Raw genomic sequence first — 27,297 nt, 5'->3', positions numbered from 1 at the left:
TTTTCCCAAATATTTGAAAATAAAGTTTTTATTCAAGGTGTAAGGACATATACTATTATTTTTACAGAACTGTTATATACCACATGACATTTTTTGTGTCCTTAAAGTGATAGTTCTCCAGCCAAAAAGGAAATCATTGACCCAGATGTCATCACTTACTCACTCCTATGTCATTACAAACCAGCATGACTGACTTTTATGTTCCACAGAAGAAAGAAGATATTTTGAAGAATGTGGCTAACCAAAACGTTTTGGTTCCTTTTGACTTCCATTGTATTTTTTGCCCATACTAAATTGGAACCAAAACTGTTTTTGGTTACAAGCATTGTCCGATTACCAACATTCTTCAAAATATCTTCATACGCAAGATGGAATTTTTATTTGTTGGTTTGCTTTCCCTTTAAATGTAAACTTTTATTGAAAAAGGTAAATACTGTTTACCAAAACCAAGCCAACATAAATTCAAATTGTAAATCTTTACTGTCATTGACCCATAAACCAAGCGATTGACAAAATGCAAAATGTCCTGCCATTTGTCACGCTAATTAAAGACAGAAGCTCACTTACATGGAATACCGTGGTGTGTTTCAATTTCGATTAACCAATCACAATGGCGTAATCGAAAGAGCTTGACTACAAAACGAAAGAAATGAGCCATTGTACTCAAAACCAGGCTGCATTTCTTTCCTTCATCTGCACATGAGAAGTAGAGGCAGTCGGCAATGCTACGCTGCTTTCCACACTTTCACTCTATCCATCCACATCCCCTCAGTCATATGCTCGTCTGCTCCCACTTCCTCTCTTCTCTCACAGCGTGAGGGGGGAAAGACAGAGGTAGCGGGTGGAACTCCGAATAGTCTGGCACAGATCAAGCGAGTGTCAAGGCCTAGTCATGAATGAGAAGGGGTGCAGGCGCAGATATGCTTATCCTCTGGGCCGAGGCCAACGCTACAGCTCAGAGGTGCCAACAAGTTCAGTTCTGCCCCAAATAAGTCATAAGACACGGCTCTGGAAAAACACGCACCACCAGCATGCATGCACATGTACACGCTAACACACAGCTACATCCAGAACAAACTGGATATCCTAGATATTAAAATCTCTTACCTTAGCTGCTTGGCGTAATTCTGTTCGATTTCTGTTCGCTCCTTTACAAACTTCACGTATTTCTCCACCAGGTCCAGCCCAGATTGTGTGTGTTTATCAATGATGTCACATTGGTCCTGCAATACAAAATCAAGACTAAGCCCTCAAATAAACATGTCAAAAATGTAACTTATTTTCATTTGTCAGACACTGATCGAGATCCAGTTGACTGTGGTGGTCTGACTTCACTCTTCATTCTTGTATAGGTAGCTTGCTCCTCTCACAATGGTTAAAATTTATGAAATGTGACCCTGGGCCACAAAACCAAGTCATTTTTTTATAGATCATCTGAAAGCTGAATAAATAAGCTTTCCATTGATGTATGGTTTGTTAGAACATGACAATATTTGGCCGAGATATAACTATTTAAAAATCTGGAATCTAAGGGTACAAAAAAAACGAAATATTGAGAAAATCGCCTTTAAAGTTGTCCAAATGAAGTTCTTAGCGAGACATACTACTTACCAAAAATCAAGTTTTAATATATTTATGGTAGGAAATTTACAAAATATCTTCATGGAACAAGATCTTTACTTAATATCTAGGGCTGGTCCGAATACCATTTTTTGAGCTTCGAAGCTTCTGTAGTAGTCAACACCGAATATTCGAAGCTTCGGAGGGAGGGAGCTGAACATATTCTTCTCTCTAATAAAGGCAGGAATCTCTGTCTGTCTGTCTGTTTGCATTTTTATTATGTTGAGAATAGGGTTGTGACGGTGAGGAAATTTTCCCACTGGCTAATCGACGTGTGACAACACGGATAATACCGGTATCACGGTGGGGGCGGGGGCGTTCCCTCTTTTCCTCGCTTTCCTTTGCTTTTAAATAGCTTGTAAAAGTGGCGTGCGCACTTTACTTTCAAATAGAAGCAATTCAGCGTAAAACAATTGTTCATTTTTAGTTCGTTTGAATTTTCCCTCTTTTGCTCGTTTTCCTTTGCTTTTAAATAGCTTAAAAGCGCCGTGCGCATTTTACTTTCACTTTCATTTTCGAATTAGAGGCAATTCGGCTTGAATGCAATAACAAAATACAACGTCAAACTCACTTTAGCCTCTATATAAAATAGAACTTTTATTAACAAAACAAATAAAAATAGGCTACACCATGCTATAGGGCAGGCTATACCTAATATAAAATAACAAATAACTTACATAAAGCTTAAATGGGTATAGCCTACAAAACTGGAAATAATTAAACATGTAGCCCTCTGTGGAACTGTGGAACCAAATAAATAAGAAATTAATGTTTAAAAAAACTTCCAAAATCACCTTAGATAAACGGCAAAAGTCAACAGGCTTTTCAAAACCCAAAATACTGCCAAACAGGAGCTTTTGCATTTAGTTTCTAAACTAAATCATCCGCCATCATCTTGTCTGTCTCACCTCACTCTTCTTGTCAGTCAGCTCGACTCGTGTTAGATGCTCCGAGAACGGACACTGCACTTGTGATACAAAACACACAGGTCTGTTAAGAGCAATACTTTTAATATAGACAAATTATTATTAGGCTGGGCTACTGTACATTTTTTTATGACTGCCGTATTCGCAAGTATTTTCCAAGCAAATTAAGTGCACGTTTTTATCATGTGTAAAATTACTGATTAGCATGGCGGATAAAAGCAGCTAGTTTTTTACACCAACAATATACTATAGGCGTACTACTTACAGAACTTTTACAGATTTTTCAAACTTGATGTGCTGTTGTGGTAGGCCAGTTTCAAATCGCATATTTGGCACACTGCCTTTGTCTTGTCCTCACTCAATTTAAAGTGCTCCCACACAGATGAGGTCTTCGGGATTTTTGTCTTCTCTTCCAGATGAACTGAATCATGATGTTCATGACGTTCACTCATGGGCGATTCATATTCAAGCGCCAATGAGAACCGTTTCGCGGGGGATGCTGGGTGTTCGGAAAAAAACGAATATTCGAATCTCAAAATTGAAAATCGAATGCCAACCCACCGAACAAATATTCAAATAATCGAATATTCTGGTCCAGCCCTATTAATATCCTAATGATTTTTGGCATAAAAGAAAAGTCGATAATTTTGACCCATACAATGTATTGTTAGATATTGCTACAAATATACCCCAGTGACTTAAGACTTAAGGTTTTGTGCTCCAGGGTCACAAATTATTATAGGGAGGCATAACGCTTTCATTGTATTGATTTTCACCATGCCATACCCTATTCTAAAATGGAGTATTTTCCAATATATTCGTAAGAAACATGTGGGAAAAGTATGTGAAAAATATAAGAAATGTACCACTAAGCAATAAAACAAGAATCTCTGGATAATGAGTCTCTCAAAATCATGACCTGTCAGCCAAAAAACTGGCGAATCAGCTCAGGACACACAGTCTGATGAATAATTATGACACATGACATGCCATCAATGTATAGGGCTTAGCTATGCCACATCCTGCCACACTGTAGATTTTAAACCTGGAAGATACAAATTGTGCAAAATAAAATCCAAAACTAACCTTTTTAAACGAATGCTAACAATGTTCTCTATGATGTGCTATAATGTTCTCTAAACTCTGGACTTTTGGTAGTAGCCTACCTAGGGTAGCAAAGTAGGGAGAGCTTTTTTTGCATTTGGCTCCCAAACTCTGGAACAGCCTTCCTGATAACTTTAATCTAAATTAAAGACACATCTCTTTAGCCAAGCATTCATATAATGTATCTCATAACCATGTATTTTTTGCTTGGTTGGAAGAGCTCATTTTTCTCCATTTCCTTCTCTGCTTCTGCGACGGGATTGGCATCCCGACCAAGGTAACTAGGAATTACAGAAGCTTTGGTCTGGATCCAACCCTTACAAAGATCTGAGAAGACCAAACACAACAGAAGAGATCATGCCAACCCCCCAGAGGATTTAAGATGATGCCAACCCTGGACCAGCTTACAAAACTACCACATTTTGGTAGTCTGATCGCAACATATAAAAATTGCTGTTAATAGTGTTCACCGTCTGTTTGATTACATGTCATTAACGAACTGCATGAATTTTACTGTACATTTCTGCCATATATACATCACCTTGACATAGTCACCACTGATAAGTTACTCCTATATAATGTAGAAACTTTCATTTTCTGTGAAGCTGCTTTGCAACGACTTGTATCGTGAAAAGTGCTACATTGTGGAAAATACCTGTTAGGTGAGTTCCTCAGTTACTCCAGGTGTATTCCACAATGTAGAAAACATTAAACAAATGCAAAACCGCTAATATGAACCAGAAAATGGGCAAACCACAGAGATTTGGTCAGTTAGAGGCCTAAAGATGAATCAGAATTTTGAGCTTTTTGGTTCCAGGTAGTTGATTTATAACATCTTCCTGATCTTTATTTTTTTTAAAACACCAAGATATTATCTTAGTTAAACGTTTTTCACCATTTTTAATCTACTTTATCTTCACTAAATGATTCTACAGAAATTAATGTTTAAAAATACAAATTTATATTACATGTAGTCTCTTATTTACTATGAGCCAGCAAATGCTGCATGCATAATAATTCTAAAATAGAACTAGTAAAATGCTGTTTAAAATAGCTTTAGATTAAATATACCATCACACATGACATTTCAACATCCGAAAAGGTTTTCATAAGTAACAATGAGCATGCATTCTTGAACAAATTCATGTAATCACGAAGATGTTGCATCCAGATTCATGCAGGGCAAGAAGTTTCAAGTTTGACTAACCTCAAACACTGGTCAGTGCTCCGCATGACATATTTAGCAGAAAGCTTGCATCAGATTGTGTAAAGTGATGGCCTGGCCATACCAGCTTCCTCACTGAAATCAATCAAACTAATTTGAGAACAGAGAACGTAAAAAGAGGAAGAGCAGACAGCCCATGGAAGAGTAAGTTTCTACAGAAACAGCTAGACTTAATACCCATAAACTGTCAAATTGTAACATTGAATGCTTTTTTATTTTATTTTACATGCACTTATGGTCAAAAGTTTGAAATTATTAAGAGTCCATATGCTTACCAAGGCTGCATTTATTTTCATCAAAAATACAGTCAACATTTTGTAAAATATTATTACTAAATATTAAACATATTTCTGTTTTAATATATTTTGAAATGTATTTTTTTTTCCTGTGAATGCAAATAAAACTATTGATTTATTATTATTTTTATCTTACCCCAAACTTTTAAATGGTACTGTGTCACAAAATAGTTTCCACTAAAATATTAAACAGCACAACTATTTTCAACAGTTGATAGTACATCAGAACATCAGAAATGTTTCTTGAGCACTAAATCAGCATATTAGTATGATTTCTGAAGGATCATGTGACACTGAAGACTGGAGTAATGATGCTGAAAATTCAGCTTTGCATCACAGAAATAAATTACATTTTTAGATACCAAAATAGAAAACAGTTCTTTTAATATTTCACAATACTACTTTTTCACTGCCTTTTTTCAAATAAATGCAGTTGACATCAAAAAAGACATTTAAAAAATCCATAATGTTTTGTTCCAAACTTTACAGTACTGAATAAGTTTTTTAATAGCCATTTAAATATTTTAGAGCTCAAAAAAAATAACTTCAGATTTTTTTTATGACTTTCTATGAGTTTTTATTAAAATGTGTTGTGTTTTGATGAAAAGTTGAAAATGAATATGATGACATTCAGATAATAATCTTCACATTATACAGTACACATCAATATTTGACATCAATTAATAAATGTGATCCTGGAGCACAAATCCAGTCTTAAGTCGCTGGGATAAATTTGTAACAATACATTGTATTTTTCTTTTATGCCAAAAATCATTAGGATATTAAGTAAAGATCACGTTCCATGAATATTTTTTGTAAATTTTCTACCGTAAATTTATCAAAACTTTATTTTTTATTAGTAATATGCATTGCTAAGAACTTACAGGCAGACAGATAGGCAGATAGATAGACAGACAGACAGGCAGGCAGGCAGATAGATAGATAGATAGATATACAGACAGACAGACAGGCAGACAGAAGTTCAGTATTGGGTTTAGACGGATACAATGACTACGGTTAACGGTGATACAGCTGCTGTTGTTGTTGTTGCTATGATTCTGCTCAACTTTGAGTTTAAGCGGATGTTCACATTAAACGTGGCAATTAATCGAATTAAATGGTGACAACTGACAACTTCGAAAAATTAGATCATAAATATGTTTAACAATGTGCCAGATAGTCTTTTGATGCATTTATCCTCTTCCAGGTTGGTCATAAATCACGTTAATTTACGCACATGTATCCAGCAGAGAAGATCTTGGATAGAACTGCATCAGATATATTTCTGGGAACAGAAGGATGAAACATAAACCATAAAAGTCTATCCTCCGAACTTACCCAAAGCTCAGTGCCCCAGTCCATGTTCAGCTCTCCTAGCACTCCACTCTATTAGGCTGAAAAGTTATCCCAACTTACAAGAGTAACATATGTTCAAAACAGGATCACAGAAAGCGAGTAATTTCCTTTCCCACATTCACGCGCAACGCTGAACAAATCGCGACGGATCTCCAGCGCTAGCTACTTTGCGGTGGCGCAAATACTTTTCGTCTCGAAGCGAGAGAGGGATCAACTGGATTTCATTGCCGCGTCACTCCCAGATCCCTAATTCTTAAAGGAGCCACCGGAGCCAGTTTCCAGCTTTCAGATCTGCCTGTTTGCAGGAGTGAGAGAGAACTTCAAAAACAGAGAGGAAGGACATGACCTTTATTCAATTATTAACACCACACGGTAACAATCATTAACAATGCTTCTAAAAACATAGGTCCTGAAAACATTTTGTTCACTGATTGACATGCATTTTGTTAATAAGGAAAAAACAAAGCATTCTGCTGTTTTATACATAAGATATCACACAAGGGTCAGTAAGATAATGTGTTTGAATCTATTTTCAAAAATACATAAAAAATACATCATATTTGACTTGTGAATAACTCTTTTTTTTTGTGGGTAAGTGCTGTCCAGTTGAATTATTTCTAATAAGTTTCCAATTTTTTTATTTTCTTTTTTATGGGGCTTAAAAAAGACTGGGGAAAAAACAGATGAAAACAATGTTGGCATAAGTAGCTTGGTATAATCTTTCATTGTTTTGTTTTAAAATAGGCCTATTTTATTTCAAAAACTTTTTCTCCTTTATTGCATCATTATTAGCCTATAACATTTAAAAACAGGCACTTTACTTATAGAACATCTACCAATACAGACTAAAGGGGGGGAAATGCATAAAAGTGTCGTCAAACCTGTAATATAGAAAACTAATTTCTGGCCTGGAGATTGTCCCTCATCATCAACATCATCATCATCACACAAAAAAAAAGCATTAAATATGTAAAAATCTAACAAAAGTAAAATGCAATTTAACACAAACATTTTTCTTTTCACACCATTCCCCCCTGGAATGTATTTCTTTATTGTAACCTCAATGATGTTCAGTATATTGTCTTTTTTCAATGTAAGCATATTTCAACTTATTAAAACAAGATAAAACTCACTTAGGGCCCCCATTGCTTAACGGCTGCATTTCTGACTGTATTTCATAATGTCCTCTTGATTTTCTCCTTCTCCACATTAAAACCACTAAAAGGATGATTAAAACAAGCAGTACAAATACTCCTAAAACAATTAGAATGTAGTAGGGAAAGTCATCTAAAAAGGGAAAGAGAAAAAATGTCAGTAATGTATCACGCAATTAAAAAATGTATCATTCAAAGTCATATCATACTGTTTTCACACTCACAGCCCAAACCCGTTATCTCCACTATAAAGGTCTTGTCACTGCGTCCAAATTTATTCGTGGCACTGCATGTATAAACTCCAGCACTGGTAGACGTGGCTCTCTCAATGTTTATGTGTCGCCTCCCAGTGGAGATGTTCCTATTTTTGAAGCTCCACCATACCTCAGGTTCTGGGTTACCAGTCGAGTAGCACTCTAGCGTTATATTGCTGTCTTCTCCCACAACAAATTTCTCTTGGCTGTCATAAAACACTGGGGCATCTGTGTTAAAGTAGAAGTTGTCTTTGTTAATTCATTGGCAAAGGTTGTTAAAGAAATATACATTGTAGACCATTTTTCTCTTACATAGGATGTTGATGGTGAATGTAGAATTACTAGCTCCACGTTGGTTATGTGCAGTTAATTGATACCAGCCGCTATCATTCCAATTGAGATAAAAGTCATGCTGGATAATTTTTCCATTTTTGTAGAGGAAACATTCAGGCTTTGGTAATCCATCGGCTATGCAAGGAAGTTTGAAGAGTGTTTTTTCTTTTACTTCATAGCTCTTGTTGCAGTTCAGTTCTGGAGGATCTATTTTTGGGGAAACCAATCAACTTAAAGACACAACCAGAGACACAAAACATCAGGTTTTAATGCGGAAGTTCCTAAAGAAGTATCACACTTACACTCGACTGTTATCGTCATGAAACAGCTGACAGTACTAAGGTCATTCCTGGCAATGATTTCATATAGGCCAGAATCATGTCTGGTAAGAGGCATAGAGGAATTGACTGATGATGATTTGTGTCTCCAGGAGATGTCTGGACGAGGTTTACCCTCGACAGAATGTAAATTTGAAGGATATGAATCCAATGAGGTCTCTGTCAATGGTGACCAGTCACTACAAAATTGAATTTGTGGAGCAACTGGAAAAGAAGGACAGAGAAAGATACTTATTTGCTTGCATTTTGAGAGAACGTCTTGCTTCTTCACATGTGTGGAGACATTAAACAATATTTTGTTCACTAACAATATACAGTAATGCTGAGAGGTTTTGATGAAATTGTTGGATGAGGTTGAGGTCCTTCTGCTCCCAGATCCAGCTCTGCTTCACACCTGTATTGAGCTCCATCATCAGCTCTGTCTGGACGGATCAGGAGTGTGACAGTTTCATTCACTGGAGTCTCGCTAGTGTCAGTGAAGGTGGTTTGATGCAGCAGAGTCTGTCTTTTGTACCATTTGACCGTGAGATCCTGAACAGGAGCCACGTTGTGAACGTCACACTGGAGCTCATATGGCTCTCTCTCCTTCATTGGTCCGCTGTGATTCACACTGATGAACACACTGTCTGGAGTCTCTGTGGAGGAAGATTTACACACTCTGAAATCTGCTGTGATGAATGATGAATGTACATTTATTGGATATTTCTGAGAATGAACAGAAAAAAATATCAGTAACAGAGAAACTGACTGTAAACAGTGACTGGGAGCTCTTCTTGACACTGATCCTCATCGCCTATTTTATAGTTTATGTAGCAGAATGGCTTTATGTCCCATTCTGTCAGTTCTGACACTCTCCATGTGATCAGATTCTGGTTTTTGGTCATGGGCACTGCTCCCTCACTGGCTTCCCATCCCATCCCTTTATGCAGGACTGAAGTTTTGCAGTCAGCAGAAACACTGTCGCCGTACCTCACAACAGCTCTCCATGGGATGATTTGAACAGGACATCGACTGTCTACAGAACACAATGTGATTAAAAACCAATGAAGCTCTATCACAGAATAACAGCATCATTTACAAATCTGTTTGGGCATTCATCTCTCCATACAGTACTGTGCAACAGTCCTTCATATATTTGGCAATGCAAAGCATAAATTAAATCGCTTTTCACAAGTATGAGCAATAAAACTAGTGATGCCTTAGTGGCTTTTCACACAGAACGTGTTTTTGAGTTTAAAATCATGAGACGCAGGGCAGTGGAATGAAAAAATAACAACACATTTTTTAACATTGTGGTATTCCTCTCTTAGGGGTCCCACTTGTGATTACTGGTGGTAAAAACAGACAGAACCCAATAAGCATAACATTTTTATTAAATGAATATACTGTATTTTGCTTCAATGATATTTGTAGTAGTTTGAGGGAATAAATCTATCTATCCCTACAAAAATATGCTATCCCTGCAGCACTCTTTTGAACAGTAAAAATGTACAAATTAAAAACTATAACTTAACACTGCTTGAGGGCAAAGTGTCAGATTAATGTTTATTTGATCAAAACTGACCTGTAGATTTGACGATGAACACTTTGCTGTCTCTTCCCAGAGTGTTTGTGGCGGTGCATGTGTAGTTTCCTGGACTGAGTGCTGAGGACTTGAGCTCTGAGGAGCTGTTCTTCTCTTTCAGATGATCCCATGTGTACGTAGGGGCCGGGTTTGCCTTCACTGTACAATCTAGCATGACCTTATCGTCTTTAATGATGGTCTCTGTTGAACTGGAGTGTTGTGGTTTATCTGAGGAGGACAGAGATACATTTCTCAGCACAACAGCATCATGATGAGCAGCCGTTAGTAACAGATCACTAAACACATTGTACTGAAACCTTTTTATTTATATTAATACAATTCATAGTATGTAATATTTGATCAAATTATCTGTTAAGATGCATATTTCTGCATGTGATGCACTATGACAGTTCCTTCACACTAGACTTGTGCCCTCGGAAAAAATGAACTGAATTAAATGGCAATCTTGGAAATAATAAACTTACAGTAAACTTCAGCATTGAGAGCTGATTCTGTAGAATTAGGAGGTCCTTCTGCTCCCAGATCCAGCTTTGCTTCACACCTGTATTGAACTCCATCATCAGCTCTGTCTGGACGGATCAGGAGTGTGGCTGTTTCATTCACTGGAGTCTTGCTAGCTTCAGGGAAGGTAGTTTGATCCAGCAGAGTCTGTCCTTTGTACCAGTGGACAGTGAGATCCTGAACAGGAGCCACATTGTGAATGTCACACTGGAGCTCATACGGCTCTCCCTCCATCATTGGTCCGCTGTGATTCACACTGATGAACACACTGTCTGGAGTCTCTGTAAATAGAAATTCACAGCTGTGAGTGAATTCAAGAAAATTATTTGTTTTAGGGAAAAAAAACTCACTGTAAATAGTAATTGGAAGATCCTGTGAACACTGTGTTTCATTAGAGTGCATGTAACACGTTACATTCATCTCCCAGTCTGTCACTTTATCCACAATTCTGGAGATCTCTTCACTGTCCTCCATTGTGTTATTAAATCCCTCCCAGTTCAAACCAAATTGATGTGTGATGCTGTTGACGGAGCAGTTCACTGAAAATGAAGCTCCATATTCAGCCACCACATCAAGAGGACTGAACAAAATGGGGCAGTAGTCTGCAAAGGGAACAAACAAATAAAGACAATGCATTATGATAAAAATAATATATGTGCATAGTATTATTAGAGTTCATAAAAATTAGTCATGATATAAACATGTCAAGTAAACTGAACTTCTGCTTGACTTTGACCAACTGGCTTTGCTACAGACTCAAATCTTGGTGCTTGATGTGACAAATTCTGAAAATCATCGAGAATTTAGCATTTATATTTTTTGAATTGTGTGCCTTGTATTTACCCACAGAAAGTAATAGCACTATTCCTTAAAGGAATAGTACATCCAGAAATGAAAACGTGCTGAACATGTACTCACCCTCAGACCATCCAAGATGTAAATGAGTTTATTTCTTCATCAGAACCGATTTGGAGAAATGTAGCATTACATCGCTTGCTCAGCATTGGATCCTCTGCAGTGAATGGGTGCCGTCAGAATGACAGTCCAAACAGCTGATAAAAACATCATAATAATACACACGTAATCCACATGACTCCAAAGCAAAAAGCTGAGTATTTGTAATAAGCAAATGCATCATTAAGATGTTTTATCATTAAGTGTCTGAGGCCTAATGGTTAGAGAGTCGGACTCGTAACCCAAAGGTTGCGGGTTCGAGTCTCATACCGGCAGGGATTGTAGGTGGGGGGAGTGAATGTACAGCGCTCTCTCCCACCTTCAATACCACGACTGAGGTGCCCTTGAGCAAGGCACCGAACCCCCAACTGCTCCCCAGGCGCCGCAGCAAAAATGGCTGCCCACTGCTCCGGTTGTGTGTTCACAGTGTGTGTGTGTTAACTGCTCTGTGTGTGCACTTTGGATGGGTTAAATGCAGAGCACTAATTCAGAGTATGAGTCACCATACTTGGCCACATGTCACGTCATTTTCACTTTCATTTTTAACTTTTGTTTCTGAGTGAGTAATATTTATTTTCTATTAATAACGTTGTCCTGTCTGAATTAGGAGAGAAATATGCACAGATCAAGCACTGACAACATGCCAAACAGTCCAAAACAGTTATAAACAAATATGTCGGTGCACTTTTTCGCTGGAGGAAGCATTATTATGGAGTATGGACTTGTATTTTGGCCAGAATTTAGCGTTTAAACTTAAAATGCCTTAATGATGGATTTGTCGATTACAAACACACAGCTTTTTGTTTCACAAGACATTAATTGATGGACTGGAGTCATGTGAATTATTAGTGTATTATTGTGATGTTTTAATCAGCTGTTTGGGCTCTCATTCTGACGGCACCCATTCACTGCAGAGGATCCACTGCAAGTGATGTAATGCTAAATTTCTCCAAATCTGTTCTGATGAAGAAACACACATATCCACATCTTGGATGGCCTGAGGGGGAGTACATTTTCAGCAAATTTTCATTTGTTTTTTCCAATCGAAAGTGCTATTACTTTCTGTAGGTTAGTTTCTGTGGGATAGTTTATCCAAAAAGGCAAAGTCTGTCATCATTTACTCACCCTTATGTCTTTTTAAACCTGTCTTTCTAAGACAAGAAATAACTGAGCACATTTCAATAATAAAACTAAATTCATTGTTTCACAGATTAAATAATTTAGGAGATTTTACATGACTTATTCAGATAGAAATAAACCCTTAAAAACTACTCAAAAATATTATGTGTAATATTGTTACCACATTTTTTAGTAGACAGCACATAACATTTTTACAGTGTGTTTAACTGGTCCTGTACATATCTGTTCACATTTCAGGAACTGTGTTTAAGAGTTTTATGATCCATGTCTCAGCATTGAACATAATGCACAGCAGGCAGTCAAGGATTATTAAGGCAGAATCCATTGCTTTTCACAACAGATATGGGGATAATAGTAATGTTTTTATGGGGATAATAGTAATGTTTAATAGAGTGTTTTTGGTGTAATAAGTGGTGCTTGGCAACCATTGGTTTTATCATTGCTCATACTTATGGTTAGGGAAAAACCCTTATCTCTAACTATTACACTTCGGTACATAACTAATCCTGAACCATAGCAGACATTAATGACAAGTCATGTGATTTGTTGCTATTATTTTGCCAAACCAGCTAGAAAACAACCACCAACATTCCCTCACAGAATACCTTCAGAGATGCCCTAAAACCATTCAAAACACCATAGTAACCACATCCATATCAAAAAATGCCTACTTATTGACTCAATCATTACTCAGTTTCTTTAAAAGTTATCATACATGAAATATGTTCTCACCCTGTGTTCAGAAGAGAAACAAAGGTCAACATGTCTTTAACGTTTGGGCGTTGGAAGTGTGAAAGCTACTTGATGGACTGCCTCCATGTGCTCTAGTTTCTGTTCAGAGACTAACACTTACCACACCCTCTAACAACTTTACAAAAGTCACAACTTTTGACAAATAAAAAGTTCATGGTCTCTGGCTTTAGAAATGAAGATCACTTGTCAAATCAAATCAGAAAGAACACTTTGCAAACTCTGATAGCTTTAACACACTTATTATTTGTAAGTGAACATGGAGGTCTAACCACATCACCTTCGACACCATCAAAAGAAACAGGGCTAAAGAAAGAAAGAAAGAAATCTAAAAACAACAGAAATAAACAGAACTGCAAAAATAATGATGAACTCCCTCCCTAGATGATTTGCTGGGCTTCTATCTGTCAAAATAATGAAAAAGTTGAAAGGATCCACAGAAAGACACTCTGAAAAGACAGAATGGTGAGAACTTACCGCCATGAGCAAGGCTGATCAGCAAGAGACCGATCAATGGCTGAAGCCGAAGCATTGTCAAGCAGGTGATAAGCAATGACGACGGTAATGCCTGAGATGGATGTTAGATGCAGAGTCTCCTTTGGTGTTGTTTGTGAAAAGGATTTCTTTTCTCTTAATTGTGATAAGCACGATATGAAGTGTCTAAGAACAGGAAATCCTGTCTAAACTCACAGTAAGAAAGAGGAAAACCACATGCGTGAGGCAATAATAAATGATGCAAAACGAGTACAAAATCTTCATAATTTTTTTTATTTCACACATGAAAAACTAAATACAATCAAACGTAAATATTCCAAAATACAATAATGCATCTGAATAAAAATATTCAAATCATGTCTTTGTTCGAACAATGTTAATATAACTTCAAGACTAGATCTCTAACAAAATAACCTGAAGGTCCACAAAAACATTTAGTGCTCATTAATTGTCACATCTTTGTGTAGAAAAGGTGGCAAAAAATGGCACTCAACTAAGTACTCTCAACTCTCTGGGTGCTGCTGATTTGTTTCTGTGGCTGTTAAGCAGGTTTGATCATCATGGCCACTTTCTTTAGGGAGTACGAGCCTCCGTGGAGCTCTGCCCAGTAAACACCATCTTGGTATCGACTTCTGTAATGGCCTCCTCTATACCACACCCCATTCAAGTTGGAGTGGGCACACATGTGGTACCACCAGCCGCCCTTCTGGTAATGAGCACAGTTACCTATGGAGGACAAACAACAGATGGCTTTAAAAAAAACTTTCTAATGACAGAAATTATGTGAATACAAACAAATTGATTGAACACCTGAATAAGCATCCTTATCGCGGTCCAGAGTGGTGAACGCTTTATTGTTGTGCCATGAAAGTGAGTCTCCTGCGTTGCCTTGATAACTGCCCAATCGTAGACGATACCAGTCACTCTCTGGTTCCACCTGAAAGCTGTCGTACTCTGCAAACGCCTGTCGTCCTTGCCAGTCTTCCATGGCTACTCGCAGCTTGTAGGTGGCCTGAGAGGTGAGCCAGTGCAGGTGCTCCAAACCCAACCAGTATTCTCCATCCAGATTGCCAAAGCCTTGCTGTATATAGGCAATAGTTATGTCATTAATTAAAGAAATTCCTTTTTTTTTTTTGCATTAAAATCTGCTTTTTATTATTTATAAGGGTGCTCATGAGTGCCCCCCATGGACCCTATTTTGCAGCTTTTTTTTGCATGCCTGTGTCATTTGTGAAGGGCCATGGACTAAACCTGGACAGACAACATTGCTACCCATGGTTATAGGTGTTAGTTCAAAGATGGAATACACTGCATGACTAAACAGATTACCTGAACCGATTTTAAAACATTGGGTATCATATACTTGCCAACTTTGTAAATGGTAACAGAGGAGAAATCTTGGCACAAGTCATGTAGTGTATTCTCGCCTTTAGTGGTTGGTATTTTCCAATGACAGTTTGTACACAATACACAAGTAGACGGTGACAAGTGACCGTCTTTATGAGTGAGTCATTGATTCATCCATTCAAACGATTCGATCAAACACAATGATTCTTTCAGAAACCAAACAAACGACTGTCTTTATAAGTGATTCATTGCATTATTCACTCAAACGATTTGTTCAAACAAACTGATTCATACAGGAACTAGATAATTGACTGTCCTTATGAGTGAGTCATTGAGTTATCCATTCAAACGATTTGTTCAAACCAGTGTTCATTTTGATTTAGTTTTAGTCATAGTCTTTTGACTAAAATGGCATTTAGTTTTAGTCATCTGAATTGTTTTTAGTTTTAGTCAACTAAATTTCATAAGATTTTAGTCGACTAAATCTATAGTAAATTTAGTCAGCTAAAATCTAATGGGTTTAGTTACAGTGCATTTATTAAGCATTTCTCTAAAATTTCCAAACTCATTATATAGGTTTGATATTAAGATGTTATCATGATAGACACCGATTTAACTGCGGTGACACACGACATGCCTTTATGTTAAAATTAAATAAAACCACTTCTCATAAAGAACAAGAACATGGTCTTCTTTTAAATGACATACCAATGGTTATATAGGCTAATTATGCATTATTTATAGCAACTTGTTTAGCATATTCTTCATTCTTTCAAGCAGACATATTTATTTCTATAAATAAATTTAGATCAATCTTTAGGCCTACTAAAGTTTATCAGAGCAGTGAGTGATTTTCTGTCTTTCTGTTGTTGCTTGATTAACATCAATGTCTCGGACAATAGCAACTAAATTAGGCTGCTGTCCCTTTAAAACCGAATGCACAGCTGCAATGGATGCAACGTACTGATATACTGTACGTTCTCCCTACTGTTTACGTTCACTTAAGATGTAATCAACTGTTTACGTGAATACTTGTCAAAACGGACCATTCAACATCATTTTGTGTTTAATTCTCCGTTCATGCGACGCGAGAGAATACTTGTGTGCTGTGAGACGCGCTTTCTGTGTGTGTATGCTTCAGTGTCTGCGCTCAGAAAATCAGACCGAACTGAGTTCTGTCTTGCGTCATCAGATTTATCCATATGTCTGCTCTTTTCTTACTCCCACATATTGACATTTTTGAACTTTTTATGTGATGTGCAGCAAGTGTATGTTAGCTTATGTCCCGCCGGTTCATATGTACGTATCTAACCTCCGAACCACGCAGCAGATTCCTTCTAATTCTCTTCCTTCCTTCCTTCTCAATGAATATCTTCCCAAATCGTCCCTCCCTAACATTTTTGTCTCGTTTTTATTTGTTGACAAAAATCTCAATAGATTTACGTCATAGTTTTTGTCATTCAAAAAGAGTTTTAGTTCGTTATCGTCTCATTGCCGTCTGTGAAAAAAATTTTGTTGATGAAAGTTATGATGAAAATTATTCGTCAACGAAATTAACACTGGTTCAGACACACTGATTCATTCAGGAACTAGATAATTAACTGTCCCTGTGAGTGAGTCATTGAATTATTCACTCAAACGATTTGTTCAAACAAACTGATTCATACAGGAACTAGATAATTGACTGTCCTTATGAGTGAGTCATTGAGTTATCCATTCAAACGATTTGTTCAAACCAGTGTTCATTTTGATTTAGTTTTAGTCATAGTCTTTTGACTAAAATGGCATTTAGTTTTAGTCATATTTTAGTCATCTGAATTGTTTTTAGTTTTAGTCAACTAAATTTCATAAGATTTTAGTCGACTAAATCTATAGTAAATTTAGTCAGCTAAAATCTAATGGGTTTAGTTACAGTGCATTTATTAAGCATTTCTCTAAAATTTCCAAACTCATTATATAGGTTTGATATTAAGATGTTATCATGATAGACACCGATTTAACTGCGGTGACACACGACATGCCTTTATGTTAAAATTAAATAAAACCACTTCTCATAAAGAACAAGAACATGGTCTTCTTTTAAATGAAATACCAATGGTTATATAGGCTAATTATGCATTATTTATAGCAACTTGTTTAGCATATTCTTCATTCTTTCAAGCAGACATATTTATTTCTATAAATAAATTTAGATCAATCTTTAGGCCTACTAAAGTTTATCAGAGCAGTGAGTGATTTTCTGTCTTTCTGTTGTTGCTTGATTAACATCAATGTCTCGGACAATAGCAACTAAATTAGGCTGCTGTCCCTTTAAAACCGAATGCACAGCTGCAATGGATGCAACGTACTGATATACTGTACGTTCTCCCTACTGTTTACGTTCACTTAAGATGTAATCAACTGTTTACGTGAATACTTGTCAAAACGGACCATTCAACATCATTTTGTGTTTAATTCTCCGTTCATGCGACGCGAGAGAATACTTGTGTGCTGTGAGACGCGCTTTCTGTGTGTGTATGCTTCAGTGTCTGCGCTCAGAAAATCAGACCGAACTGAGTTCTGTCTTGCGTCATCAGATTTATCCATATGTCTGCTCTTTTCTTACTCCCACATATTGACATTTTTGAACTTTTTATGTGATGTGCAGCAAGTGTATGTTAGCTTATGTCCCGCCGGTTCATATGTACGTATCTAACCTCCGAACCACGCAGCAGATTCCTTCTAATTCTCTTCCTTCCTTCCTTCTCAATGAATATCTTCCCAAATCGTCCCTCCCTAACATTTTTGTCTCGTTTTTATTTGTTGACAAAAATCCATATGTACGTATCTAACCTCCGAACCACGCAGCAGATTCCTTCTAATTCTCTTCCTTCCTTCCTTCTCAATGAATATCTTCCCAAATCGTCCCTCCCTAACATTTTTGTCTCGTTTTTATTTGTTGACAAAAATCTCAATAGATTTACGTCATAGTTTTTGTCATTCAAAAAGAGTTTTAGTTCGTTATCGTCTCATTGCCGTCTGTGAAAAAAATTTTGTTGATGAAAGTTATGATGAAAATTATTCGTCAACGAAATTAACACTGGTTCAGACACACTGATTCATTCAGGAACTAGATAATTAACTGTCCCTGTGAGTGAGTCATTGAATTATTCACTCAAACGATTTTTTCAAGCACCCTGATTCATTCAGGAACTAGATAAATGACTGTCCCTATGAGTGCGTCATTGAATTATTCACTCAAACGATTTGTTCAAACACACACCGATTCATTCAGGAACTAGATAATTAACTGTCCCTGTGAGTGAGTCATTGAATTATTCACTCAAACGATTTTTTCAAGCACCCTGATTCATTCAGGAACTAGATAAATGACTGTCCCTATGAGTGCGTCATTGAATTATTCACTCAAACGATTTGTTCAAACACACACCGATTCATTCAGGAACTAGATAATTGACTGTCCCTATGAGTGAGTCATTGGATTATTCATTCAAACGATTTGTTCAAACACACTGATTCATTCAGGAACTAGATAATTGACTGTCCCTATGAGTGAGTCATTGGATTATTCATTCAAACGATTTGTTCAAACACACTGATTCATTCAGGAACTAGTGTTGTCAAACGATTAATCATGATTAATTGCATCGAAAATAAAAGTTATTGTTTACATAGTTTATGTGTGTGTATACTGTGTACTGTATACATTGTGGCTGTATCCGAATAGACACACTACTCTACTATATATTAGGCGAAATACAGTATGTGAAATGAGTAGTAGGCCTATGTCGGAATTAATAGTAAAGAAAAAAAAGAAACAACTGATGCTGGTAGGTCACATGACAATGACAACATGTCAGTGTAGAACAGATTACATTCATACTATAAAGTACATACTTTTTAGCTGTCACAAAGTACTGTCACAAAGTACAAAGTACTTTACTAAGAGATGTGCAATGTTTTTTATAAGTTGAATTTGTTTAGAACTCGTTGCTTTGGTGGAAATGTTACGCAAAGTTCACTTAGCACAGATGCTACATAGACTTATTTACAGGCCTACTATATCAACTTTACCACATAAGTAATGTTTTGTTTCGTGCACCTTGTACTGTTCCCAGGTCCTGAAGAAGTTGACAGAGCCATCCTGTCTCCTCTGGATAACGGTCCAGCCACCCTGCGCTCTGCTCTGGTCACACCAGGCCTGCAGAAGTGTGTTAGTATTGCGCGGTCGCAGCAGGTAGATGCCGCTGGTCTTCTCTCCTGACTCCAGCACATGATGACAGTCATTCCACGGCCCTTTAAAAGAGAAAGTATACTATCCAGTACATTTTCATGTCCCTAATACAATTTTCTTTAAGGTGGCAATCAATTCAAGTGAACAGGAATTTCATTTTTTAACTCATTTAATTACACTGTTCTTTGGTTTTGGTTTGATTGGATATTATGGCACAAACATTTAACATAAAATATATTCCTGGTGTTTCTGCATTGATTTCATTCTCTAATCAAAATGTTTTGAACAAAACATGTTTTCTTGAGAATATTGTTTTAATTATACCATTTTATTTTCTCTTCATTGTCTTTTGTATTAAATGACAAAAGCCAATGAATAAATGACTCTATAATGAACAGATAGTGTGGAGGAGCTGGATGGATGGTAAGGAAGGGCTGCGGTTCTGTTGGTTTAGAAAGCAGCAAGGTCATGATCTGTATACTGTATACAACCATCTCTCAGGCTTTACTTATCAGTTCAACATGGAGGAATTCACACTCCTACAAACCACCAGAGGAATTTGACCTACTGCACTCACTGGAACCTTCCATACATCTGTACCTAGATACAGATTAAAACTAAAAAAAATGGTTTGCATTGTTAGATTGGAAAAAGAACATTATCTGATTTATTAAAGAAGTAAACAAACAAACAAAAAACATGCAAATATCAACATATGAACCACTGTATTCACATGTTGGTATCTGCAAACAATTAAAAAAAATACATGTTATTTTATTTTATTTGGATATTTCTAAACTTTTTTAATGTTATAAAATTATTTTACAATTCATTTAAATTCACTCTGTAAATGCTTTTCTTTTAAATGAACAGTTCACCCAAAAATTTAAAAAACTACTGAAAATGTACTCACCCTCAAGAGTCAAGCCACCTAGGATATACAATAGATGTGTGTGTTTGTTCACTGGAGAAAGAAATATTTAATGGATAGAGGACTCGCATTTTAGCCATGAAGCCATAGTTTGAAGTTAAAAATGTCTTAATGGATTCATTATAAACTTCTCAAGACATTAACTGGTGGACTTGAGCTGTGTGGATTACTAGTGGATTATTGTGATGTTTTCATCATCTGTTTGGACTCTCATTCTGACGGCACCCATTCACTGCAGATGATCCACTGGTGAACATGTGATGTAATGCTGAAGTTCTCTAGAGCTGTTCTGATGAAGAAACAATCTTGGATGGAGACAAGTATCTAACTCGAAACCCTTCTTCAATCGTAAATGTCAGCATGAGTGTGCTTTAAAGCAGTTTAGTGGCTGCCGTAACAGTGGCTGTAATTTAGGTCTGTTAAATGGAGTGGACGTGTGTCCTGTAATCTCACACCCGAGTTGGTGGAGGTAAAAAGCATTGCATTGCAATTCAAGGGTTGTGTCACAAAGCTTTTATAAAGGTGGTGATTAACTTGCCTATGCTATGTGCGTGTGTGTGCTCATGCTAATACACAGCTTTCAGCCTGAGCGCAGCTCTCACAGTCCTGTGAAGAGTAATGAGGGTCACCATCTCTGATAACACACTGTTTGGAATTCTCAAAGATAAAGCTTCCTGACTACAGGTCACTGACTCACAGGGCTTCCGAACGCCTACGTGGGAAACATGGATATCTGGGATTCTTACGCTTTTGCTAAGACAAGGATCATTATTACTTTTGCTTTTACTTTAGGGTAAGGATTTAAACAAACCCCTAATTCTAAATATAAGTGCTATATTAAATACCATTTGTGCTGCAGACATTAATTACACTTCAAATGTGGTGGCTTGTTGAAGCGGGGTGACCATTTCCTAAGATTTTCACATGGAGGATGATAAAACAGGCAAAAAAGATGTGTCCACATCAAAGGAGGGACAACATTGGATCATTTAAGTAATTATTAGGTCATTCAGTACACTGAAAAGCCTAGAAAACTCAATAGCAACATCTATAAACCACTCAAAACAGCAGTGGCAGCCACACCCTAGCCTTTTGGGGTTTTTATGCTACCTGGAGATTTAGTCACGGGGTAACTGGTGAAAGGTGTGTCTGTTGGCAGACTGGGCAAGCCATCAAAGGTCTCCAGCAGTTCTGGAGGACTCTGTTCCTGGTGCAAAGGGGCACTTTGGTCTCTTTGGACATTGCTGCCAACTTCTTTAGGCTCTGTGTTCACATTCACCAACCCACTAGACTGTTGAACCGGAAGTGATGTGGTTTCCTGTAAAGAAATTCATAAGAAATGTCACTTGGTTTTGGGGGGATGCACCTGTTTGTTTGTGGAATATCCAAAGTGACACCTGAAAGCTCAGACTGTGTCGCAGAGGGAGAACTTAGAGTTGAGGGACAGTTGGATCCAAATGCAGACAGTGTTTATTAAAATAATAACAATGCACAAGAAAACCACAAAAGCAAGAAACAAGACGCAAGCCATTGGCTGAGCTCCATTAAAAAAAAAACAACAGACTATGGCCCAATCCCAAATGGCACGCATTTACGCTCTAGTGGCCGCCGTGTGTGCTGCCGCTTGTGGCTGTTGTGCACTCTCTATGCCCACGTCTTCTAAACCTGCACTGAGACGAGCTCCACAGCAGACTTCTACCCTACAGTCAAAGTGGCATTTTGTAACAAACATGCGGCCTCAGAAGAAGACCACAAGGTGCCACTTTGGTTGGTACAGGGCCAATGAACACAGGAAACACAAGGGCTATAGACAGGGGTTAACAAGACACATGCCTTGTCCAAATATCCACACTTTTGGTTTTGACCACTTGAGAGCGCGTGCACGCGACAGGACGTAAGTGCGCAAGACTGTCCCAAGTCTTAAAAACGCCAGAGCACAGTGCCCTTAACGCACACTAAATCCACACTATCTCGGATACCGCTCCAGAGTGCTATTCGAGGCTTAGTGTATCCCATCATGCATCATGTTCTGGAAATAAATCGTGAGACTTTTTGCAGAGATCTCGCGAGAGGTCACGGAAACCTTTCCAATGAATGTTAAATATTAATGACAATTAGATATTACATATAATTTGCTACTAAAACAAAGGGTTGCCCGTTTTTTTTGGTGCAAATGAGTAGTGGTGATATTTATTTTGTGCAACATTTGCAACTGCTTTTTATCACTTAATTAGAAGCACCACAAAATTAAATTGTCGTCTGTTATAGAGATACCGAACAGACATTTAGAAGTTGATTTTAAAATGCAAAGTATTGAAAATAAAAATAAAGCTCTGTAAACACTTGCATTTTTACAACACCGTTATAGTGTGTCCTATCAGGTAATGAAAATTTCTACACACACTTGTGGTCTTCATGCTCACTTGAACACTTGGACCAAATACAGGAAATACGTCATATAAGTGGTCAAGTGCAAAGACCGCAAGTGCGGGTATTTGGACAAGGCATAACTAAACACTGTTGGAAACAAGCAGACTAATGACAAGCGGAAACAGGAACAGGAAACAAGTAAAACTACAACATAAAAGTCCACATTACAAAGCAAAAGCACAAAGGCACAGAATACATAACAGATGTTATTACCTGCGGTGCTTTAGTGGGGTTCTTGAGCTGGCACTGTTTCTCCAGATGTGTGATTAGTTGGCTCTGGTTGCTTACTAGAGAAGTGAGTGCATCATACTTCTTTTCCAGGTGATGCGGGCGTTCATGTTGACGCTCTCCCTGCGCAGAACTCTCATCTCATTGGCCTGTGCGCCCTCCTGCTCCAGCTGCCCACGCATTATGTCCAGCTGTTCCTGCTGCCGGTCCAGCAGCGCGCGCAGGGACGCCATCTCAGAGCGGTTGACACGAGCCGTCTCGGTGCTCACGCAAAGCGCCCCCGTTAACTTCTGTTGAGGTACGATGAAAGTGTAGGAACAGCGGCTCGGCTTATTCTCTGTTGCTCGAGGCGGCCTTTTCTGACCTGCATCACCCTTGGAGGTGTCTGCGTTAGAGGCTTCCTGGTGGCCGTCCACACAGCAGGCCCCACCAAAAATCAGCAGGAAGACCACGGCACAAGTCACTGGAATTTCCATAAGAGTTGCGACTGAGCCAATAAACTGTTCAATATGATCCTAACAAACAAACAATACAAAATCTTAGCATTTTAAGACAGTACAAATTCATATGAATCAGCCACCAATTCACCTAAAAAAGAGCTAGTTTCAAACTGCCATGAGATTGTGCTGTTCAGACTTGATCTGACTTTAAAAACAACAATTTCTCCAGATGTGTGATTAGTTGGCTCTGGTTGCTTACTAGAGAAGTGAGTGCATCATACTTCTTTTCCAGGTCTCTGTAACTGCTGGACACCTGAAGCACCTGTCAGGATTTGCCATCGCACAGATGAAAAAAAAAATGATCCAAATATTTGAAAAGTCTAAAATAACTTTCCATAAAATGAATGCATCAATACATCCCTGGTGAAAAACAAGTGTGCTTGACTGTGCAATTGTAGTGTACTTCGAATCTTAAAATTTATTTGCAAAAAAATGTATGCAGAGAATATAATTGTATATTTTTAGTGTAATGCAATATATTTTTTATTATAACGTGTATTGCAGATAATATAATATTAATGAAATAAAACGCCACTTAAGTGTATTTAAAGAGACTGTAAACTTTCATTACTGTTTTTAACACATTTAAAGTGTGCTTTGTATATAATGTCACAATAAAACTTTTACTTTACAGTATTCATTTATGGTTTTAATAATATTGTGTCATGCTTTAAAGAAGCGTGTTATGCATTATTACATTTAAATATTACTTTAAAATGTCAAATTAACCTATTTTAAATGTACTAAATTACAACTTCATTATTACAAATGTGTGTTTACAAATATACTGAAATACATGACATATACATTTAAATAGAAATGGCATTGACATATTTTAGTTCACCATAAATGCTTGTCAAAAGATATGCTTAAGTTCGACAAATTGCTTCACTTATGTCACTTAAGTAAAAAATGTTATAAGTATATTGTTTCAATAAGAAGTACACTTATTAAAATGCACTTTTACTTTTTCCTTTCCTTTTTTTTTAGTTTGTATTCAAATCTATGGCTTTTCATTGCAAATTTTGGTATTGTGGCAAATCTGTGCAGCTTGAGACATTCCCAGTGAAAAATCTGAGAAGCAGGAGACTCAGCTTGTTCTCCATTTGATCTCACTTGCATCTAGGAGAAACAACTGAGGTAATGATGATGTTTCTTTACAGTAGGGAATGCTTTTAGCTACCTGGGCTGTTGCATTAAGCACCAAACTCTCGAGCCTCCGTTGCTCCAAAGCCTGATCCTTCTTCTGGATGATCTCATTCAGCAGTTGGGCATAGAGTTGGGTGATGCGGGCGTTCATGTTGACGCTCTCCCTGCGCAGAACTCTCATCTCATTGGCCTGTGCGCCCTCCTGCTCCAGCTGCCCACGCATTGTGTCCAGCTGTTCCTGCTGCCGGTCCAGCAGCGCGCGCAGGGACGCCATCTCAGAGCGGTTGACACGAGCCGTCTCGGTGCTCACGCAAAGCGCCCCCGTTAACTTCTGTTGAGGTACGATGAAAGTGTAGGAACAGCGGCTCGGCTTATTCTCTGTTGCTCGAGGCGGCCTTTTCTGACCTGCATCACCCTTGGAGGTGTCTGCGTTAGAGGCTTCCTGGTGGCCGTCCACACAGCAGGCCCCACCAAAAATCAGCAGGAAGACCACGGCACAAGTCACTGGAATTTCCATAAGAGTTGCGACTGAACCAATAAACTGTTCAATATGATCCTAACAAACAAACAATACAAAATCTTAGCATTTTAAGACAGTACAAATTCATATGAATCAGCCACCAATTCACCTAAAAAAGAGCTAGTTTCAAACTGCCATGAGATTGTGCTGTTCAGACTTGATCTGACTTTAAAAACAACAGTTGTGACCCTGGACCACAAATCCAGTCACAAGCGTCAATTTTTGAAATTGAGATTCAGAAATAAGCTTTCCATTGATGTATGGTTTGTTAGGATAGGACAATAATTGGTCGAGATACACAACTATTTGAAAATCTGGAATCTGAGGGTGCAAAAAAAATTTACTAAATATCTTCATGAAACATGATCTTTACTTAATACCCTAATTATTTTTTGGCATAAAAGAAAAAACCGATCATTTTGACCCATACAATGTATTGTTAGATATTGCTACAAATATACCCGTGCTACTTATGACTTTTAATTTTCCAGTGAGCTGAAACCTGCCTAAATTTTGACGCGCATCACCCTTGGAGGTGTCTGCGTTAGAGGCTTCCTGGTGGCCGTCCACACAGCAGGCCCCACCAAAAACCAGCAGGAAGACCACGGCACAAGTCACTGGAATTTCCATAAGAGTTGCGACTGAACCAATAAACTGTTCAATATGATCCTAACAAACAAACAATACAAAATCTTAGCATTTTAAGACAGTACAAATTCATATGAATCAGCCACCAATTCACCTAAAAAAGAGCTAGTTTCAAACTGCCATGAGATTGTGCTGTTCAGACTTGATCTGACTTTAAAAACAACAGTTGTGACCCTGGACCACAAATCCAGTCACAAGCGTCAATTTTTGAAATTGAGATTCAGAAATAAGCTTTCCATTGATGTATGGTTTGTTAGGATAGGACAATAATTGGTCGAGATACACAACTATTTGAAAATCTGGAATCTGAGGGTGCAAAAAAAATTTACTAAATATCTTCATGAAACATGATCTTTACTTAATACCCTAATTATTTTTTGGCATAAAAGAAAAAACCGATCATTTTGACCCATACAATGTATTGTTAGATATTGCTACAAATATACTCGTGCTACTTATGACTTTTAATTTTCCAGTGAGCTGAAACCTGCCTAAATTTTGACATTATAACCACCCACTCAGTCAGTCATGAACTGAAGAGGCCTGCAGTTTTGATGCATGCCAGATGTTCATGTTTAATGATGGGAGGTAAAACACAGTTTCGCCTTTTCTTGGGTTAATTAGCATGTCAACAGAAACAGAGCCTGAGTCAACCTATCATTTCATCTGATTGTCAAAATCAATAGCTAAAGTCAATACCGATGAAAATTACAGCTTTGGTACACATAATAAATGTCATAAGCAATTAACAAATCTAAACATTGACTGAGGCAACTACTGAAAACAGCTAAACCAAGCCTACTAAAAAGAACAGTGATGCCTATTAGAGAGGAGACCTATTAATACCAAAGGTAACAAAACAAAAGTAATAGCAGTTTGTTGAAATTTTAAGCAAATGTGTCTAAAGTAATTGCGAGCTATCAATTGATAAATACTTTGGAAAAGTTTCACTTATGACTAAAATTGCATATATATTAAAAATATTTGGAGGCTCATTAAAATACCAAAGTAATACTTATGGGATATTTCAACAGAAGGATACACAATTGGTATGCTTTTTTTTTTTAATTTACAGTAGTTATTTTTTATTATTTTTTATTTGTTTAAAAGAAAACATGTGTAATATAACCATGATTCTGAGAAAACAAATCACATTTTGAACAGATATTTCTCTTACCTCCTTATATCACCAGATGATCTTCTCTTTTTGGATTTGGTCTCTTTTTAAGGTAATGCCTTGTCCTCCGACTGATGCAAACAAGATGTTCAGCTCCGAGCT

General features: G+C 37.4%; 3 protein-coding genes across 3 annotated transcripts in view; all 3 read right to left on the bottom strand.

Moving 5' to 3' along the window:
* Positions 1 to 6,811, bottom strand: part of LOC107587983 (cdc42-interacting protein 4 homolog) — a 35,158-nt gene extending 28,347 nt beyond the window's left edge. The window contains exons 1-2 of the mRNA XM_016275967.1: positions 6,510 to 6,811; positions 1,108 to 1,223 (exon numbers count right to left, since the gene is read on the bottom strand). Of these exons, the coding sequence (XP_016131453.1) occupies positions 1,108 to 1,223; positions 6,510 to 6,533 (140 nt within the window). The 5' untranslated portion in view covers positions 6,534 to 6,811. The remainder of the gene's footprint in view (positions 1 to 1,107; positions 1,224 to 6,509) is intronic.
* Positions 6,812 to 7,599: 788 nt separating this feature from the next.
* On the bottom strand, positions 7,600 to 14,086 carry LOC107587936 (hemicentin-1-like). The gene is made up of 10 exons (XM_016275902.1): positions 14,014 to 14,086; positions 11,043 to 11,294; positions 10,656 to 10,973; positions 10,171 to 10,398; positions 9,355 to 9,621; positions 8,915 to 9,241; positions 8,571 to 8,810; positions 8,248 to 8,475; positions 7,906 to 8,163; positions 7,600 to 7,814 (listed from the first exon to the last, which is right to left on the bottom strand). Exons 1-10 carry the CDS (start codon positions 14,066 to 14,068, stop codon positions 7,657 to 7,659), a joined length of 2,331 nt encoding a protein of 776 aa, XP_016131388.1. The 5' UTR covers positions 14,069 to 14,086; the 3' UTR covers positions 7,600 to 7,656.
* A 281-nt stretch (positions 14,087 to 14,367) lies between these two features.
* Positions 14,368 to 25,367, bottom strand: angptl6 (angiopoietin-like 6). Its single transcript, XM_016275903.1, has 7 exons — positions 24,885 to 25,367; positions 23,873 to 23,963; positions 23,187 to 23,233; positions 21,654 to 21,861; positions 19,481 to 19,674; positions 14,842 to 15,112; positions 14,368 to 14,757 (listed from the first exon to the last, which is right to left on the bottom strand). The coding sequence occupies exons 1-7, from the start codon at positions 25,365 to 25,367 to the stop codon at positions 14,573 to 14,575; spliced, it is 1,479 nt and encodes a 492-aa protein (XP_016131389.1). The 3' UTR covers positions 14,368 to 14,572.
* Positions 25,368 to 27,297: the final 1,930 nt, after the last annotated feature.

The sequence above is a fragment of the Sinocyclocheilus grahami genome, unplaced genomic scaffold, assembly GCF_001515645.1.
Source record: "Sinocyclocheilus grahami isolate Dianchi unplaced genomic scaffold, SAMN03320097.WGS_v1.1 scaffold97.1, whole genome shotgun sequence".
In the NCBI taxonomy this organism is placed as follows: Eukaryota; Metazoa; Chordata; class Actinopteri; order Cypriniformes; family Cyprinidae; genus Sinocyclocheilus; species Sinocyclocheilus grahami.
Note: the sequence above shows the minus strand (reverse complement) of the source record. Positions and strands in the feature narration are given on the sequence as shown.